This window comes from Fundulus heteroclitus, chromosome 2 (assembly GCF_011125445.2).
Source record: "Fundulus heteroclitus isolate FHET01 chromosome 2, MU-UCD_Fhet_4.1, whole genome shotgun sequence".
NCBI classification, from domain to species: domain Eukaryota; kingdom Metazoa; phylum Chordata; class Actinopteri; order Cyprinodontiformes; family Fundulidae; genus Fundulus; species Fundulus heteroclitus.
Window position 1 is genome coordinate 3,205,313 of NC_046362.1, and position 21,084 is coordinate 3,226,396.

The 21,084-nt window shown below is 36.9% G+C and overlaps 1 protein-coding gene across 1 annotated transcript; it reads right to left on the reverse strand.

Annotated features, from left to right (window-relative positions):
• Window positions 1-1,434: 1,434 nt before the first annotated feature.
• On the reverse strand, window positions 1,435-20,703 carry LOC105927013 (troponin I, fast skeletal muscle). The gene is made up of 7 exons (XM_012863596.2): window positions 20,631-20,703; window positions 13,768-13,803; window positions 13,376-13,412; window positions 12,801-12,929; window positions 12,495-12,584; window positions 2,665-2,841; window positions 1,435-2,447 (listed from the first exon to the last, which is right to left on the reverse strand). Exons 2-7 carry the CDS (start codon window positions 13,776-13,778, stop codon window positions 2,367-2,369), a joined length of 525 nt encoding a protein of 174 aa, XP_012719050.1. The 5' UTR covers window positions 13,779-13,803; window positions 20,631-20,703; the 3' UTR covers window positions 1,435-2,366.
• Window positions 20,704-21,084: the final 381 nt, after the last annotated feature.

Genomic DNA, 21,084 nt, shown 5'->3' on the forward strand with positions numbered 1-21,084 from the left:
TGTGAATTGGCTCTATATAAATAAAACTGAATTGAATTAAATTGATCCCAAGCTACAAGTTCCAACCAATGGGCGTGGCCGGGCAGGCCGAGGAGTTCGGGCCTGACTGTCGTATCCTCATCAATTTGTTTGGGATAAAGGAAGCTGTGAGCTGACCATTCTATGTCTGATGATCTACCACTGTGGTAAAGAGAAGCCTCGATTTGTGTAAACTGGATTTTTGCCCCTGAGATTCTCAGCTTACATGTGCACCTTGCTTCATTGGTCCTGACCTCACAAAGCGTATCTTTCTTTTTGACAACCTACCTTGATACCTACCTGCTTCCATAGCTCCCTAATCAAGGATTCCTCAGTCCCTATACCTTCAGGGCAGGGTGGGAGCTTTTTGTGTTTTAGTCGTTGTTTTTTGTTGTTGTTGGTTAGTTTTACATTTTAAGCAAAAAAGTAATCGCATAAAATTATTTTGAAACAACTGTGAGTGCAAATAATAGTGAATCGACAGATCATTAGAATTACTTACATCTAGTAGGAATCAACACACCTAAAAACCCAGTAAGAGGTTCTTAGAAGTTATTTTTCAGTAATTAAAATATTTTTTTCTTTAAATTAGTCATTTTAGCTGAAGGTAAAGGAGATAGTAAAATAAAATCAATAATCAATTAATTCTAGACTGTAATAGATAAATAAAATTTTATCTTTTGGCAGATTAGGGAAGGCATCATAAAGTACTCAGCTTTACATTAAGCTGCAGTCTTTTTCACCCGTTCAGTTTTGCTTTTTGTAAAATGATACAAAGTCATTTGTAAATCTAGCTAGTGGTTCTCAAAGTAAAAATGCAGCTTGTAATTAAGAATATAATACAGCTGTCTCCAAATGTCAAATATAACATATCTCGCAGCCAAGTAGCTTTGTCTGACGTCTTACAGACTATATTTAACCGCTCTCTGTATCCAAAACAAACCCTGTCTCAGTGTCACTTTTGTTCATACGTGACTTATACTTTGAACAGGTCATCACTTTGGGCTGCAAAATTTTAATGAATCAATAAATTGTTTTAATGCATAAAATATTCCAACGATAAGTAAAAAAAATACTTTTCTAATAAAACATTAGAAAATCTTTGATACATCATAAAAAAGAAGCAATGTCTATTAGGGGCCATTTGAGGTGCCGGAAGGACAGGGCATGTTTATCAATGAATATGCACCAGCAGCAAACCAAAGGGGTCCATCAGTATTGACCAGGAAGAAAGAAAAAAGTACAGTGATTGAGGAATTTCAAGCTAATTTGGTAAAGAATTCAGAATTCTTCATAGTACATATTACATTAATTCTGTTTCGAAATTGAATGTAAAACACGGAAAGGATCAGCATGTTGAAAACTGCCAATATCTGACAACCAGAAGTATTTGGAAATATATATTGAAGGCCAGAGTGAAGTTTAAGGGCTTTATTCTTTTATTGTAGGTAAATGTTAAAATTTACTTTTGTAGTACATACATTGTTGGGAAAGCATTTTGTTACATATACATATTTTTAACCTTTACAGTCAAGGACAGAATCATATCTTAGTTCTACAGTTGATGACAACAGTACATATGGATTCTACATATTAGAAGAGCTCAACACCCAAAACCTTTACTGTGCTTTAATCCAGCCCTTAAAATCATGCTAAAAGTAATGGTTTTGAGATTTTTAAGTGTGGTTCTGTCAAGAGATCATGAGCTGACAAAGCGTTACCTACAGCACCAAATGTCTTTGCAATGAGGAAACAGAAGCCTGTTTAAAATAATAGTCCAGCAGTAAATGTGCAACCCCCCTTTGTAGCCCCCGCCGTTGACGAGTATAACTTCCTCTAATCCCTTTTTAAAAAAACAAACAAAAAAAGAGAGATGGCAGATGAGCTCCGTGTTAGGATATGTTTGCTCACCATTAAAAAACTATCAATCCTTCAAACATAAGCAACGCTTTTGTTTGCCATCCTGAGAATCTGATACTCCCCTATGTGTAGCACTTGCCACTTGATCTCATCTTAGCCTTCCAAATTATAGCTATTTCAGCTCTATTACAACTTCAAAAATTGGACCAAACCAGGAGGAGTAATAGGTCAGCTTACGTTACGTTCACACTGCCATGAAAAAGTGGGCAAAAACATCAGATTTGTGTTGCATTCGCCTGCTGTGTGAATGTATCCTTAACCCTTATGAAGTAGAGCAGGCGTCCTGCTTTTACTAACCAGGAGCTCTGCAACTAATGCCTGTTTTTAAAAAGAACATTTCTGCTGTAAGATATTGGCTGCTCATGACCACACAACACCACCTCAAAATAATGATTCTGTTGAGGCTATGAATCAATGACAGATCAAATTTAACTGTCAAACATCTTCTTCCTGTCAGACTTGTCTTCAATGTTCTTGCGCCAGTCTCCAACATCACGCAGCTGCTTGTCCTGTAGACACAAACAAGATGGTCTTAGTTTATGGAATTGTATTTTTTTTAATATTAAGGATCTGTAAGCAACATGGTGTTAGGGTTATTGTTTTGTCCTGGCTGCTAGAGAACAAACTGAACTAAACAATTAAAAATAATAATAATAATAAGTTTGTTTTTTTAAGTTAAATTGAGAGGTTAAGTTTCAAAAAGTTTGGTTATGTTTAGCCACATACCTCCTCTTTAACCTCCTTCTTGACCTGCTTCAGGTTGGCCCTCAGGTCCATGTTGACCGTGTGTTTGGAGCCCAGCAGAGCCTTCAGCATGGCGTCAGCAGACATACGCACCTTCTTCAGTCGTGGTCTTTTGAACTTTCCCCTGAGATCCACAATCTTGATGTTCAGGTCCCTGACCTTTAGAAAGATCATGAAACAAAGGAACTATGTAACTTCAAGATTGAATTAAAGTCACCTAATAGTACATTAAGTTATGAAAATTTGAAAGGAATCATGTCATCTTCTGAGATCTGTTACTGACGAAGTTGGGAATCTTTGAATATAGGGTCTATTTGCAGTCATTTCTTATTTTTTGTGGTCTGTAATGACACCAGGCTGGCAAGGGTCCACAGGCTGTAGTCAAACCCGGTATAGCTGTGTCAATGCCTAGGGCCTATGTGTATGGGTTGCATGCACTACCACCGGAGCACCCTACCCACAAATTTCTTAAAAATGTATAAGCTTTAAACTAATAAAACTAGGGAGTAAAAATTCATTTCAAACAACAGTGCCTGTATTCACAAAGATTCCTAAGACTAAAAGTAGCTCTTAGTGACTTCATATTAAGAAAAATCTTAAATAAGAAAAGTTAAGATTTTTCTTAGAATTGTATCTCGATAAGATAAAAGTTATTCATGAAGTAGCCCAGGCCTTAAGAGAGAAAGTAAAAAAAATGTCCGTAGTGAGGAGGACTTTTAACGAGCCTAAGAGAGTTTTCAGCAGGGAAGCTGGTGGAAACAGAGAGAGCTGATTGGCTGATCCACCACCTAAACCTAGGAAATGAGCATGCAAACTTCTTTAACAATCATATAATTATGAATATCTGAATAAGATAAACTTTATCATCCTCATAGAAGGAAATTAATTAGTTTTAGACTTTGAAGCAATCAACTGGTTCCCTTATATAGGACATTTTTGACCAATCTGTATAATATGATTGATTTTGACTTTGTAAAGTGCCTCAAGATGACATGTTTCATGAATTGGCACTATATAAATAAAATTTTATTGAATTGAATTACAGGGTAGCTCCCGTTAGCATTCTACAAACTATGCCATTGCCGATGTAATTCGAGTGTATTTTTGTGGTTATAACAAAAGTTATCTCCACAAGGGTGTTATACAGTAATGGGATATCGATGTTCGTGTTATTCGGTCCACTCATTACGACTAAAATAAAGCCGAAGCTTTTTAAAATTATTGCCGAATGTCCACCAGCCTAATGCTATTCTTCCGGATAACGTTCGCTCTTCACGGATGCACGTTTCGTTCAAACGTAAGGTTTGTTTTGTTTCGCTCCACCATCGTTCAATAGTGCTATGAGCGTTATTGCCACATTCATTTGGAATATTAATGTCATTTTAAAGGTGTTTTGCATGACTGTAGATTAGCCGATTTTAGCAACCGATCGCTAGAGTGACCCCTAGCCTCCCAGAGGTATAATCGCATTAATAAAATTGAGCGTTCTCGAAGTTTACTAATGTTTACTGAGAAAATCCTTATTTAAAATGTTATCTCATTTTGTTTAACTCAGGATTTGCCATTTGAATGTGTTGAAACACATACTAAATGTTCTAAATTGTTAAGCTAATTTAACTCCATTCCATGTTCTTTAAGTTGAACTTCGGTTCTTTAACTGAGATCTGCAGGGAACCAGGATTCACTGAATTACTCTGATGATGCTGATGATCAACCACTTTATTTTGTCCTTGTGTTTCTTTTGTGTGTAAATAGTTCCGTAGCTTCTTTTTATCTTCATTTTGCTTAGTAATTTTAGTTAAGTTTCACTAGCTTAGTAGAGAGGATTTGTTGAAATATAGTGTTAATTCAAATAAACAGTATTCTATAGTGGTGTTCTCTGGATGTTCATTTTTATTTCTCTTTTAGAGACCATTTACTACACGCCCACTGTAAGTTCAATGCACCAGGTTTTATTTGCTACTGAAATGTCTGGTCCACACTATAGTTTTGATGAGCTTTTAGACCTGCTCAAATGAAATGAACTGTTCAAGGACACAAACACTGCAGCATCTTTAGTATAAAAGTCCTCTTCACCTGACTTCTGGAAACCGACAGGCAAAAGAGGGAGGCAGAGGGAGCAGCAGCATATCCTGATTTTGTTGAAGATGAACGTGTAGAAAAGTCTATGGCCAAGATGGAAGATAAAACATTTTAGGTTTGACAGAAAAGGTGTGGGTCAAAGGAGGGTGGGAGGTCTATTTGGCTGAAAAAAGGAGAGAAGGATGCCAAGCTTATTTCTTAGCTGGACTCTTTGAAACATGTTTTCACCTTATTCACTCTGTCCAGACTTCCATCTATCTGACCCTCATTGTGCTTAAAGCCTGTGATATTCTTCGGTTCTCCACACACATCTCTGATTTTGTTCCACTGGGATATGCTCCCTAGCTTTGTCCTGTACAACAGCCTGCTGTCTCTAAACTATATATATATATATATATATATATATATATATATATATATATATATATATATATATATAAATATATATATATATATATATATATATATATATATATATATATATATATATATATATATATATATATATATATATATATAGGGCTTGTTTTTCTTCTTTAGCAGTTCCTTCATGTTATGGAAATAATCTCACTGTTTTGACAGGGATGATGTTATCTAAATTGAAGTTTGCATAACTGGGGCAACCTGTCATGGCAATGAACTCCTTTGCATTTGGCCGGCACAGTGCATCCCAGCCTCTAAACAACCCTATAAGGCTTCTTCAGCTTTCCAAGACTATCTTCTCGCAGTTCTCTTTAATTCAATTTAATTTCATTTATATAGCGCCAATTCACAACACATGTCAAGTCAAGACACTAAGACAAAGTTAAATTCAGTCAAATCATCCAGACAGATTGGTCAAAAAGTTTCCTATCTAAGGAAACCCAGGAGATTGCATAAAGTCTTGACAAGCAGCATTCACTTCTCCTGAAAGAGCGTAGAGCCACAGTGAACAGTCGTCTGCATTGTCCATGGCTTTGTAGCAATCCCTCATACTGAGCATGCATGAGTATGCTTGTATGGTCAGATAGCCAGGCAGGGAGAGGCCCGGGAGATGCTGGGTATATAATCTTGCATCCTGGATAGGCTGCCAGTCCATCATAGGTCAACACAAAGACACACAGGAAAAACGGTTTTGTACACAAACTAATTAATTATGTTTTTGGAAGCCCGAGTATCCAGAGAGAACCCATGGACACATCCGACGGCGAACACGCAAACTTAAAGCAGAATACTCCATTCAGGCCAGGATTTGAATCCAGGACCTTCTTGATGCAAGGCAAAAGCGCTACCAGCTGAACCACTGTGCAGCCCGTTCATACTTGTTTCCCAGTGATCTCATGTTGTCCATTATAATTGATGGAAGAGATCATTTCAACTTTCACCTTCTCTCTGTTCTCTGTCCTCCTACTATGCATCCACGTTGCCTCCTTTATAACTCATCTGAGATTTGGGGCTGTAGATGAGGTATTATTTAAGCTCATGAGATGTTAATCTGCTCCCGGTTGTAATAAAAAAAAAAAAAAAATACCACATTTTTGATGTTGTTACACATTGTAACAAATGTTAAAAAGTAAAAATGTTTCAGCAAAAATCTTTCTAGTTGCACAGCTTCCAAATCCAGAGGAAATAAATATCTAAAATCAGCAATATTTTATCAAGAAAAGAAGGAAATCCAGTTTTTAAAAAGAATAGATCAGTATAAAAGTAACAGAGCAACTCAACATACTGTCACATTGAGGAGGGTCAAGAAATTCTAAAATTTCAACCCTCTACACCATTATGACAACTTTGCACCTCAAGGTGACAAATATTTGTACATACACACCTAATTTACACTACACATCCAAAACCAGTTTCTATTTCCTTGGTGAGACCAGTCTACTTTGATGGCAGATGCAGACTTGATGATAAAGTCAGTGAAGGGATATGAATATGTTTCTGAGATACTGATCTTGTAGAGCAAAACTACCCAAGCACATGAAGGCAACACCTTCTCTATATCCATCCATCCATTATAAATACCCACTTATCCATGCAGGGTGGTAAGGGGAGCCCGTGCCAATCTCCAGTGGTCATTGGGCGAGAGGCAGGTTACACCCTGGACAGGTCACTACTGAAATGCTGAGACAGGGAGTGTGAAAAAGTCAAATCTCTTATCTAATCAGATAAACTCTGAGCCAATGATCAGAATTTCTGTCCTTTCTGAGTTCAGTTGAAGGGAGTTATTTTTAACTAATTTGTAGTTTGCTTTAAAAACTTGAGTAATTTAGACAGTTTAAAGAATCCAGATTATTTGTAGGAGCAGTACAGTGGAATGTCATCTGATAAAAAAGTATTATGAAACTTTTTAATGATCTGTTCAATCAATAGAATTTTACTGGTTGTGGTAATTTACAGAAAGTGATGCTTCCTTTTTATAGGTGAGATCTGAACCATTCTAAAACAGTTCCAGAGATCCCCACCAAACTATACAGTAATATTCAATAAATAAAATATATTTGAAAAGGTCAATTATTTTATCAGCTAAATTCACTACATAAAAAAGATTGTATACACCTGATGTTTTCAAGTCTTCATTTGTGTTACAAATGATTATTTTTCCACGTATAGCTAATGATCACATTTAAGGTTAGATAACATCAAAACACAAAATCTGGACTTAATGAAAAGTATGTTTAATACCAGTTTAAACGGGTTTTATTTTCAAAAGATATATTTACTCTATCATATGAGCCTCTTTGGAATGCATGTTCTAATCTGTGGAATATGACTGCAAAGTCTGTTAATTAAGATAGTATGGTCAACATTGTCAAAAGCTGCTGTAAAGTCCAACAAATAGGGCTGTCATGATACTAAAATATTAAACTCAATACCATTTTGAGACCACGACAATGTTTTGTAAGGAACGGGATTCTTTCTAAGTGTAAAAAGCAATGGTTACAATATAATAATATTTTAGTTTCCTTGATGAGAGCATAAACAATAGGTACAGGACAATTAGCCCTTGTTTAGAAAAAATATAAAATTTCAGTGTTAGTTCCCTGTTGAGCAAAAGAGTAGACAAAAACACTAAGTGTAATTGTTAATATCTTTTATGGAAGTACGTACTTTCAATTCAGTCGTGTCATTATTTAGGGTATATTCACACCTGCCACATTTGGTCTGCTTTAAACAGACCAGAGTTTTTCCCCCCTTGGTCTAGATCTTTTGTGAAGGTGTAGATACACTCAAGCAAACTCTGGTCCAGACCAGACCACTGGACCGAGAACCAATTTTTCAGGTGACCTCAGTCCGCTTCCAAACGGACTCTGGTGCAGTTCGCTTCTGGTGTGAATACGAAACGGTGTGAATACGAAACGGCCTTGATTTACCAATTGCAAAAAACATATGTCTCTTTGGACTTATCAAGCCACCATAGCAGTGAACATCGTACCTGTTGCTTAGCAACGCTGCTTCCAACACGTTGTGGGACTGCTTCAGCTTGCCGGACGCATTCTCTGACGGTGTTCCAAAATCAGGAGTAAAATGTTGTGAAACCTGTGTTGAATGAGCAGCTCTTGCCACGCTCGGTGATTTATCAGCTGTGCTGACAGCAGGATTTCTATAATAGTTGTCTTCCATTTCTGGATATGTGCTAAGTCCCACTCTTGTCATTTCTGTCCGATAGGAACAACGATAATCACACATGTTGCTTTGTTACCAGTTATGATCCACTTTCCATGTTAAAACAAACAGCACCAAATTAAAAAACAAAGTCTGCCTTTGGTCCGGACCAAACAAGCAGACCAAAGGACTGTCCAGGTGTGAATACACCTATATTTTATTTTAATTGTGGGGCAGAAAGGGTGTAAATTCAGCCCTCATAGGCCTAATGTTATTCTTGAAAAATGTCAGAATGATGTAAGTCAGACTTTGAAGTTACGTGGGATCCTTAGAAAGACAATCTTATTTAATGTATTAGATAAGACTTTGGAGTTTTTTATTTGAAAAAAGTAGGTTAGAAAAGCAGCTCTGGAGGTTTTGATATTATTATTATTATTATTATTATTATTATTATTATTATTATTATTATTATTATTATTATTATTATTCAGAAACATTCCTTAAAATTCAACCTACGAATTCTCAACACAAAAAAGCATTGGCTTATTTTAATTTGGCAAGAACAGGTTCCATGTTAGATTGGACCTTTAAGAAAATGCAGCAGTGGTCACTCAGGTGAATGTCTTCAACATGTAAATTGTTGATGTTTTGTCCTACAGAGAAAACAAGATCAAATATATGACCCATTTTATGACAGGCGCCAGAAACATGCTAGAAACTCTCTCAATGTTTGCAATATTTAGTTGTATCCACTGGCTGCGCCTAGTAAGCATATCTATAAGCTAAAAACCAGCCATAGTCTGACCCTGAATTTCTAGCAATGCAAAGCAATCTCTTACTCCTTCAGAGTGCCCCTGGTCTAGAGACCAAGCTTACAGGACTAGACTGATTCCACGGAACCTGTGTAAATCTGCACCAAACTCCCACTGCCCCTGAACCAAACTTTCAGGGGTACTCTGGAACAGGTTTACCCAGGAAGGGGTCCATGGGCCCTAGCTAAAGTTGGAACAAAGTTTCACTTGTCCAGAACCGGTTAACTATAATGTTCACCCTCTCCAGCCTAGGTACATGGTACCAGAAGCAGCCATTCCATGGTGAGTCTGGACCAAGACAGGATAGGCTCAAAGCCAGGATAGGCTCAAAGCCAGGATAGCCTCAAAGGACTGTGGGTAAGAATTGGACGACACCAGCTCACACCAAAACCATGGAGCCACCTACCCACCCAACTTCAGGAAATCGAAGTGGACAGGCTGGCCATTTGGGGACACCAGGTGGTAGGTCAAACCACCCAAACAAGTGCAATATAAAAATAGGCCTAATCACCAATGGATTGAATAAAATTCAACTGAATTGAACACATATATTTTGACAACACATTACCTTTCCATCAAATAATTACTCTGACTGGGTTAGCTATTTTTTCTTAGTAACAGGCCATTAAAAACCTTTTATTTAGTGTGAATTACAATAGACTTCATTGTAAATTATCTTCTAATACCAAAGTGATATAATTTAAGAATCATGAAAGTTTGAAACTAGAGTTGTGTTAGAATGGCACAAATGTACTGCTGAACAGGCTTCATACTGAGTAGCCAGAGGCTCACCTCTGGGGAAAACTAATGTCAGTAAGTCAAAACCAAAATGGTCAAAGAACTAATGCTAAAAACCACATTTTGAAAATTATGCAGCACAGCATTTTGAAAAATACATAGTGTTTTCAAGACTTAAAAAATGCCATATAATTCAACTCTGCATTTATTTTATTCACTTATTTTCTCTGCAAAAGAAAGTAAGTGAATTCAGAAAACACTGTATTGTCACAAAGATCAGAAAAAAACATCTCCCAGCTAAAGGATCTACAGTGCTGGAAATGTGCACTCTCTGTTGTAGGGCTAGACAATAATTTAATAACAATTTTATATTGATTGATAAATGCGTGGTTCAATTGAAAAAAAGGGAACAAGAAAAAGTTCAATAGAAGAACAGTTTTCCTTCTATCATATAGGTTATGATAGCATTCCAGCCTATCATATAGGTTAATACTATAGTCATTACATTCTCCCAACAAATCACAAACGCAGACCCGGGAATGCTCCGACACCAAGCTGCGCCCCCTTCAAAAGGTTCAGAGAGCATGTGTTCTTATGTTCTTTTTTAAACACTCACAGTTTTGATAAAAAGTTGATTGAATAACGGGTTATGTTTGAATTCAGTGTTCTTCATTTAAAAATAGGTCAGTTAAACAACAGTATAAAATTTTTTGATAATTATCGATATCGATTAATCTGATTTCTATTTTATCAATATGCTTTTTTTACATATCATCCAGCCCTACTCTGTTGTTACTATCAACAAGTCATTAGGATCAAGTTTTGCTGTTAAACAGGATTTTACTATAAGTTTGCAACAAACACAAACTAATTTCAAAGGTGACACTTCAAACAGCTTTGAGAATCCTGCATTTTCCATTAACATGGATAGCCTGGGTGTACTGGCTGTGAAATGCAGGCACTGTGTTTTTTTAGAGAGGTAGAACCTTAAAGGAGTAATAAACAAAATTTAAATATTTTTTTATATAAAGAACTGAAAAATTATGTGAAGAACTAAAGGTAATATTTCAGATGGACTGTGGTATGACTTCACACCGCAGCTCTCTGTGTCTTTCTCCAACCTCTTGTTTACATTGCCGGGCTGGACTGTGCGTGTACATGCTCGTGCATGTATGTATATGCATGTATGTGTATGTGAACAGCTGACACTCAGGGCTTAGCCTCTCTCTACCCTAAAATACCACCATCAGAGCAGCACAGTGTTGGAGCTACATGGCGGAGAGCAACCCAGCAGATCAAAATGTTCTCTTGCTAACAGCATTATCAAGTTATGAGTCATTTAGTTCTTAACTAGAACTGTGAGGATGTTTTACATTGTTTTTCTTTTACAAATATTAACAGAAGGCAGCGCGTAAGAAGGGAAAGGAGGGGCTGGGTGGCTACTTGGAGCAAGGCTTTCTCGCTTGGAGCGAAAGGCACGTCTTGTCATACATCTGGTTTTGATGTACAGACAGTGCTCAAGGACCACTAGTGGTGAAATATTGCTTATTGCTCCTTTAAACATTCTTCTTAAGTTGGAGATCTGTGAAGGTTCACAACGTTTTCAAACCAGCGTATTCTATGACAGAAATAATCTGACCCTTTAAAATGCTAAAACTCTGTGACTTTGCTATGATTAGTCTAATATCCTGGTTATCTGTAGATAACACAGTTTTCCTTCTAGAAGCTTCTGACAACTCTTGTACCTTTTCTGACTTTAATGTAAACCACTTAATGATGCTTTAAGTAGTTCAGGTTTAGTCTTCTACCATCTTATTAGCTTCTACACAAAAGAATGCAGTCTTTAGCATGATCTAATCTTAGGTATGTTGCATTCATAGAAAAAAATTGGGATTTTTTTTTTGTATTCAATTAGGGTGACCATATTTTCATTTGGAAAAACCAGGACACCTCGGAGCGGGGGGGGGGGGGGGGGGGGGGAGACAAGCACAGCCGACAAGCGCGAGGGAGGACTCTATCTTCTGATTAATAACAGGGCTGCCCACACTGACGCGGCTCAAAAACCCGGCACGCCCGGGACAGGACGTGAAATACGGACATGTCCCGGGAAATACGGACGTTTGGTCACCCTAATTCAATTGTCCCTTTCAATCTATAAATGATCTGGGCTGTTTCTAAAATATTCAAATCTTCCCATGAGTGTACAAAATCACACAAAATAAAGAAAGGTAAAGTCCAAATTAAAAAGTTTGTGGTAATGAAAATTGATTTTCATCACAACATATAAAATACTAATTTGATAGAGACAAATATAACTAATTAATGAAAAATCTTAATAATCACAGCCTTTAGCATTCCTTGTTTGGGTCATTTAATGCACATAAATGTTGGTTAGTTTCTCATTAGTTCATGATATTTTGGTGAACATTTACATTTGATGTGTTTTTTTTTCGAACATGCAGTTTTGACTGAATCAACAATATGAACAGACTATTGTGTGAAGATTTTCTTTGTGTAAACTGAACGTGTTGTAACATGACTGGTATTTTGTTTTACAGAACCATTCAAGGACAGAAGCCTAAAAGATTGTCTCACCTCGTTGAGCACCATGTTCAGTTTGAACTCTGTGCAGTATCTCTCCTCTTCACTGATGTTAATCTGCTGATGCAGTTTATTGCAAAGTTCCTGAAAGACATCCCCACCCCCCAAAAAAAACATCTAATTATTTTTTTTTTTTTGTTGGGTTTTTACATGTAGCCCACAAAAATGACAAAACTGCTTAAAAAAAACTACTTTATATTCATGATAAGAAATGTCAAACTATGGCTAACTTTTGCTTGCTAATCAGTGAGGAAATCTCCAAATTATTTCAAGGTAAATGTCTGACAGTTTTATCCTCACCAGTAGCTCCTCCCTGGAATAAGGCACATCCAAAGGAGGACATTTCTCAGCGAGGAACTTCTCTCTCTCCGTGGCCTTCACCTGAGATTCGGCCTCCAGTAAATTGTTGGCGACCACCAGCATACAGCTCTGTGAAATTGCATCAGACAAAAAAAACAAAAACAAAAACAAAATAACAACAGAAAACCTTGAGACCTTAATTGACTGGGAAAAGGAAATATATAATGGGTTAGTTCTTTACAAATGTGATCTTGGCTCAAATTTGCTGTTCTCGTACAGTTGCTGAAGGATTAATATTTAAGAGGTTAGCGAGCACATCGTCTGTTTGGATGACAGATGACTTCACATTCACAACTAGCATGCGATTAAAAACTGTGGCAACAAACAGCACATTTTCCCCAGATAGTTACAATATTAACTTTTTAATAAGACTTGGCAGTAACATAATAGGCAAAAATAATTGTTTCATTTCTAGAATCAATTCTGGCCCATTTTAGTACTTTTGAGAATAAGGCGTGTGTTAAGGAATGTATCTGAACCCAACAAATGTTGAAAATTAGAAATTGTGAAATTACCTTCAGAGTGTGCTTACGTCTTGCAGACAGTCTTTTTCTGTACACAGAGACCAAATATCAGACCGACGGGAAGTACAATAGATGGAATTTTCTTGTTGTTTGTTTTAAATGCATGAAGATTAATTTATAACACTCAGTTGTCTGAGATACCAAATGATCAACATCTTCCATTTAATTTTCTTGGATAAGCATTCATTTCCCATAAAAGTAAATTTGATAATGAATTTTTTCAGTGTTTAGAAATGTTCTGTAAAATAATCTAAAATGTTTCCAAAACAGACATAAAACAGAACAGACGTAAGATGTTTCAGAAACATCACTCTAACATGGGTCAGACATTTCTGCTGGTCTAAAAATACAAAACTCATTTAAACAAATCCCATTTTACTCACTCAGTGGCCATGTTGAAAGCAGGATTTGGATTTTACCTGTTAATACAAACAAGAAGGAAAGCTGGATTTGGATGTTCGTGCTTTCGTTTTGAAATGTTTCAGACCTATGTGACATCTGCAGTTCCCAATAACAACAGAATTTAACACCAATGTGTTAAACACTTTGCATTTCCAGTCCAATCATCAGACAAAATAATAAGAAACAAGGCTATAATATTTGATTTAACTCAGATTAAAGACCTCATAGACACCACTCTGTCTCGGAGTGCTAGTACACGTATCCTGCTGGACAGATCTAAAATTTATAAGCTCACAATGCTTGAAAAATGCCTTGTACGTAAACCAGCTACTACGGCTTTAGGTATACTCCGACTTCCCCAATAATTTCAACTTGTTGGTCCTACATTCCATGATTAGCTCATTTCTATCATAATACAACATATTACTTCATAATTGTGTAACCCTTAGTTAGGTACAGGATGATTGACCTGTTTTAGGTGTTCTGTTGAACCATTCTGACAGCTACTGGTTTAGGTGTTATGTATCTTGCCTACTTTTAAACTCCACTAAAGCATAATACTTGATTTTGCCTTCTCTTCCTCTCTAACCAACTGTTCTTGCACCCCCAACTGGTCACAAAGGGCTATGACTTAAAGAGCACCATCTTCTTGAAGCAGCACTTTGAGATTTGAACAATCTGGGCTTGACGCAGCCATGACATATTTGTTCATTTGTATGTTTATACGGGCATCAACCAGTCATTACATCCTCCCCTTACTCTTTTCTGTATAAAGAATAAGTGAAAGGTTGTGTCTATCTTCTGAGTTGCAACTCCTGCATTTTGTTTTTATTAAATTAGTTTTTACGGGTTGGAAATTGTTGGGCTGACTGAGCTTTTTTCTGTCAGCTGAGGCAAATAGGCTCTTTCTTATCCTCATTTTGTGCTCTTTGAGTAAGAGCAAGCATTTCAAGTATTTTGGAAGTAATTCTAAAAAACAAAAAAATAAATAAGTAAACTGATCACAAGGAGGTAGTTGAGTATTTGTATTTGCTGATACTTTTTTGGTTTGAAGAAAACCTTAACCTAAGTTAGTTAAGAACTTACTTTTTATAATAATTTACAAATTGCATCAAACAGAAAATTAGCTATTTTACAGATTGAATAAAAAAAATAAACACATTTTAGATATAATTTTTAATTATTATTATTATTATTATTATTATTATTATTATTATTATTATAGTACTGAGCAACAATATAGAAAGGTATGCTGTAAACTAAGAAGGCTTTCAAAAATATCTAAAAAACTATTGTCTAATTTTAATAATGTATAAAATGGTAAGTGAGTGAACAAAATAAAAATCTAAATTACATCTGTATTTCGTGCTACTATGCTGTGCCTCCAAACCAGCATCAGTTCTAATAGGTATATTTACAAACATTTCTGGGATTCTCTAGAATCTAGCACATTTCAGCAACAAGACAATTCAAAGGGCAGTACATGAACAGAACATAAGAAAAGAAAACATTACATTTCAAATCCACATGTAGATTAGGAGAAAGTAGTGTCCCCTAAACGGTTTCAATGCTGCAGGAGTAAGGGTTAAATATTTTATCTTTGCTTATTTACAGATTATGTGTTTCTCTTGGAATTTTTAGACTATGACCTTCAGAGTCCACTGGAGCAGTTCACAGTGCAGTGTGAGTGAGCGGATTGACTTAATGTTGCTATTTTGGATATCATGGTTTTCAACCAGGAAAAGGTGGACTGCTCCCGACAGGCCAGGAGTCATTCTCTATTTCAAAAGGAAGAGTTCAACTGTCTCTGGGCCTCGTGCTCAACCACTGCACTGCTCCTGTGTGGCGAAAAAGACCTGAGCCAAATGGTCAAACTCAGTTACCATGCCATCTATCCTGTGGCGATCATCTATGGTCATTGATCATAACAGAAGAATGAACTTCCATATACAAGGGGCTGAACTGAGTTTCCTCAACAGAGTTGCTGAGCTCAGCTTTAAAGATACGTTAAAGAGCTCTGTCCTTCAGGGTGAGGAAAGCTTAGAGTCAGTAGTTGTTAGTTTGTGGATTGATCAGAATGCCACACACACATATATATATATATATATATAGATATAGATATATATATATATAGATAGATAGATAGATAGATAGATAGATAGATAGATAGATAGATAGATAGATAGATAGATAGATAGATAGATAGATAGATAGATAGATAGATAGATAGATAGATAGATAGATAGATAGATAGATAGATAGATAGATAGATAGATAGATAGATAGATAGAATTTATACACGTATTCTTATTGAGATCAAACATCTCATTTTCAAGAGAGACCTTGGATATTATTGTTTATTTGGTTAATAAAGTATTGACTGCATGACTACATAATCTCATTTGAATAATCTAAAGTTTACCGCATGTCCTCCCGCTGGTACATTTTCAAAATTATTTAAAGGCAAAATGAAAAATAATGACAACAACAAACCTATAGAAAAGAATAATTTGAGTCATTGTTATAGTTAACTTTAAGAAAGATTTTGGTATTGTAGAACTAATAAGCTTTCACAAATATGATAGAAATTGACTGTTTTACCTCAGCAGGTACCCATTTAAGAGTCGTGTCAAAGGACTTAAAACAACTTCTGATTTAGCAAAGTAGATTTTTTTTGGATTTCAAATCATGTATTTTCACCAATATTGAGTAAATTGCCTAAGATTTTAACCACATATTTATATTTTCATGCAAATGTAGGTTTCAAAATGACAGTTCACCAAAAACCAAATGCTTTTAAAGCAACATTCAATCAGCAACACATTTTTTTTTAAACTGCACTGAAAAATATTTGTCCCCCCTACAGATTTTGGCTGTTTTTGTTTATTATCAAATTCGCATCTTTCACATTATCTAATAAATTGTAATAACAGACAAGCATAACTCTGAATAAATACAAAAATAAGTTTACAAATTATTATCCATTTCATAAGGGAAATAAACAGTCCTAGCCAACCTGGCTCTAGGAAAAGCTATAATTGCAATCGTTTTAAAACTATGAACTAAATGTGATTAATACATGCCCTGGCCAAAAAAAAGTTGCCACCAAAAAATATATATATATTTAATTGGGCCACCTTTAGCTTTGATTACAGCACACATTTGCTGAGGCTTTCGATGAGCTTTTGCAACGTCACACCATTTATTTCCACCCAGTGTTACATTCATTTTTCACTAATATCTTACATTGATGATGGTAGAATCTGCCCGCTGTGCAAAGCCTTCTCCAGCACATCCCAAAGATTCTCAGTGGGGTTAAGGTCTAGACTCTCTGGTGGCCAATCCATGTGTGAAAATGACGTCTCGTGCTCCCTGAACCACTCTTTCACAATTCGAGCCCGGTGAATCCTGGCATTGTCATCTTGGAGTATGCCTGTGCCTTCAGCGAAGAAAGAATCCATTGATGGAATAACCTGGTCAGTCACTATATTTAGGTAGTCAGCTGACCTCATTCTTTGAGCTCATACTGTTGCTGAAGCTAGACCTGACCAACTGCAGCAACCCCAGATCATAGCACTGCCCCCACAGGCTGGTACAGCAGGCACTAGGCATGATGGGAGCATCACTTCACCTGCCTCTCTTCTTACCCTGATGCACCATCAGTCTGGATCAGGGTCAATCTGGACTCATCAGATCATGTGACCTCCTTCCATTGCTCCAGAGTCCAATCTTTCTTCCCGTTAGACTCACTATTAGTGTTTTTCTTAAGGCTACACAGCTGTTCAGTCCCAATCCCTTGAGTTCCCTTCACATTGTGTGTGGAAATTCTCTTACTTCCACTATTAAACGATGCCTGGAGATCTACTGTTTTTCTTCAATTAGATTTCATCAAACATTCATCATTTAGTCCAAAAAAAGTTAAAAAACAAAACAACTGGACTTTTTTCCAAAATTTGAAGACGTTTCGCTTCCCACCCAGAAAGCTTTCTCAATTCCAAAATTTTTGGAGTAGTGTGGAGTTCCAAGCTTTATAATATTGCCCAACAAAGGCCTTGTGATGGTTTAGATAACATAACGGCATTCATCACTGACCATTTTTCCAGCCACATTTTTCCTCAAAGACTATGGGTCCCCACTATCCTTCCAGTTTTTAATAATGCATTGAACAGTTCTTTGGTAGTTTCTGCAATCTCCTTAGATGTTTTCTCTGCTTGATGCAGGCCAATGATTTCAGTCCTTCTGAAACAGACTGACATATTTTCCACAACCACAGGATGTGTCCTTCTACATGGTTGTTTAAGAAGAAGGAACTCATTGCACCAGTTGGGATTGAATACCTTGTTGCCAGCTGAAACATAATCACTCATGCAGTAATTATCCAATGGGAGGCTCGTGCCTATTTGCTTAGATAAATCCAGGTGGCAACTTTTTTTTGGTCTGGCTGTGTATTATTATCCAAAACAACCACTTTAGTAGAACTCATGTGACAACATGGAGGCTAAATATTCTCAAAAAGTAAAATATCATGCTCCAGTCTAAGAAAATTCAAGGACAGATGAGAACCAAAGTCAATGGTCTCTATCAATTTGGAATGGGTTACAAAGGTTTACCGTTTCTAAGACCTTTGGACTCCAATGACCACAGTGAGAGACCCCTACCAGTAAGGCTCAGCCAACAAAGATTACTTGAAAAGCTCAGCAATGTATAATCCAGGAGGTCAGAAAAGACTGTGCAACAACATCTAAAACATGGCAGGCCTCACTTACTGGAGTCAAGGTTAAGGTTAATGATTCAACAATAAGAAGGAGAGGCAAAAATACACTCCATATTTCCAAAGTGGAAACCATAGCTGACCAAATAGATCACAACGGCTTGTCTCACATTTCCCAAAAAACATCCAATCCAGACTGGAAAATATTCTTTGGTCAGACAGAGAAAAGCAGGAGCTTTCTGGATGTGACAGTGCAGGACAATGATCCAAAGTATACCAACATATCTCTAAATAGCTCAAAAACCAAGGAAAACTAAGGGTTTTAAGTGGTGCAAAGAAGAGAGGAGTAAAATTCATCCAAAGGAATCTAAGACTGATTGCCAGATGTCACAAACACCTGATGGCAGTTGTTACACCTAGGGACAATTGTGGATGGCTCCGTTTTCATGGGAGCAGCTTGGATTCGATAGCTTTGTTCCCCCAACCATTTTAATCATCGTTTGAAATCTGCATTTTGTTTTTACACAGGTTACGTTTTCTGATGTTAAAATTTTATCTGTAACATGTGAATGTGACGAGAAATCTGTATGAGAAGAAAAGTGTAAAGTATATGATTTGCAAGTATCTTCTGTACTGCCCCAAATCTTTCATTGTGAAAGAGAATCTGTGGTCATGATCTTTTCTAAGTGGTATGTGGTTGGTCAGTCTGACAGATGCACCAACAACTTTGCGTTTTGAGTAGTCAGTAAGACTGGAAATCCCTATATAAGTTCAGTCCATTTACCGTTTAACCAACATTTGATGTTGCTGTTGCAAGGGATGTCTGATTCTTGGGCAAAATTTAGCATTTAAACGCTTCTGTACTGTCTCCACCACTAACGCCTTTAGATATCCAACTGTAATGTTACGCATTTAAACTGCTATAAGTTGCTCTCCATTTATTGACTGATTGAGATGTCTGTAGGATAGTTTAATATGACTATGCCACCGCAACTGCCTGTGTCCAGTTCGACCGGAGCAACTATATTTTTCTCACAGTGTAATCTTAGAATTTGTACTCTGCACAATTTCAAATGCTTTTCTCCAACACTGTTTCAAATACCTTTCAAGGGCACTGTATCATACTCAAAATTTAAAACTTTATTTATTTATCACAGGGCTAAAAAGGAACAAGCGTAGATACTTTCACATCCCTTGGAGGCTGCATAGTTGCCGCCTGAGCTGCTTGCAGTCCCCTGGAACTGCAACAGAGCAGAGGAGTAACATCTATTCCTGGATCTACAGCTGTTCCTAAAGCCTTCATTAAGTACGGAAAAAAAAAACTGGCTCCTCTGAAAAGAAAGGGTGTGTGAGGACCATAGGCATCTGAAACACATAAGTGGCACGCTAACAAATGTCAGAGTTCTATCAAGCAGTAGCACGCAAGAAGGAGAGAGAGTGGGTATCTTTTGGCTACAGGTTTATTTTCGGAAAATCAGAATTCAGACGACACAACAGTACCTCAGGTGTTGGAATAGCACACATAGGGTTAAATAGGACCCTGGGTGGGAGTCAAAAGTGTTTTAAAATATTTTAAAAGTGTAAGACGTCCTCTGTTCAGGAAACTGAAGGATTCACAGCAATGTAACTTCACTAGATCAGGTTTAGTAGACATAATGTTGTTTAAAGAGACACCACGTCTGTCTGCACCATATCAAACCAGGTGTTTCTCCAAATGCTAACTGCAAAGGCGTTGACAGGAGGATAAAAAGTGCCAGATTGATTTTCAACTTTTAGCCTTGTAGTGGTGTTGTCTTTCAGCATGACACATCATCAGACAACACATCACTGGGCTGGCCCAGCAAAACACACATCTGATGTCAAAATAGAAAATGGCCCCATCCTCCTCAAAAAGTAAAACTGTCTCAGTGCCATACACAAAGTGTAATTGTACACAACAGCAAACACAAATACAAGTAACGATACATCAAACATTCACATGTGAGTTGCACAGTTCCTATAGTGGAAAGACAGACTACCTATAATGTAGAACCTAAAACCTGTTGTCATGTTGCCGACGGAGAGACAATGTTAGTATGAACCGAATGAAACAAAATCAAGATGAAGATTAGAGAGAAAAGGTGTTTGCCTTACCGAGGCAGAGTTGTTGAAGCCTGAGACACAGACTGAGTGCCAGGCTGATCAAGTGTAAAGAAGGTATATATTGCAATGGCAGAAAGCCCTCTAAATCCTCCACTTTCTCTATATGGAAGTGGATTACTGGGAAAGCCAATGAGCTGACAAGGTCATGAAATACAGTACACTGTCAGTTGCCCCTTGCTAGGCTGCTGCATTATAAATAACCCGCCCTTTAAGATTGTTATCCTTTCTAAATTGTGCCATCAAAACTCAAGGAACTGATGAAATCACAGTCCTTTGAAAACCTTGGTTACAGCCATATGTTCATTTAATATTAAGCAAAACAGAGCAAGTATTTGAATCTTTGCATTGTTCTCTTCTAATTATCTTATTGTTGATTGGTTTTAATGAGAAAACTAGGAGTATGGGTGCACATGCTGACAGACCATTTATGCAGCAGATAGGATAA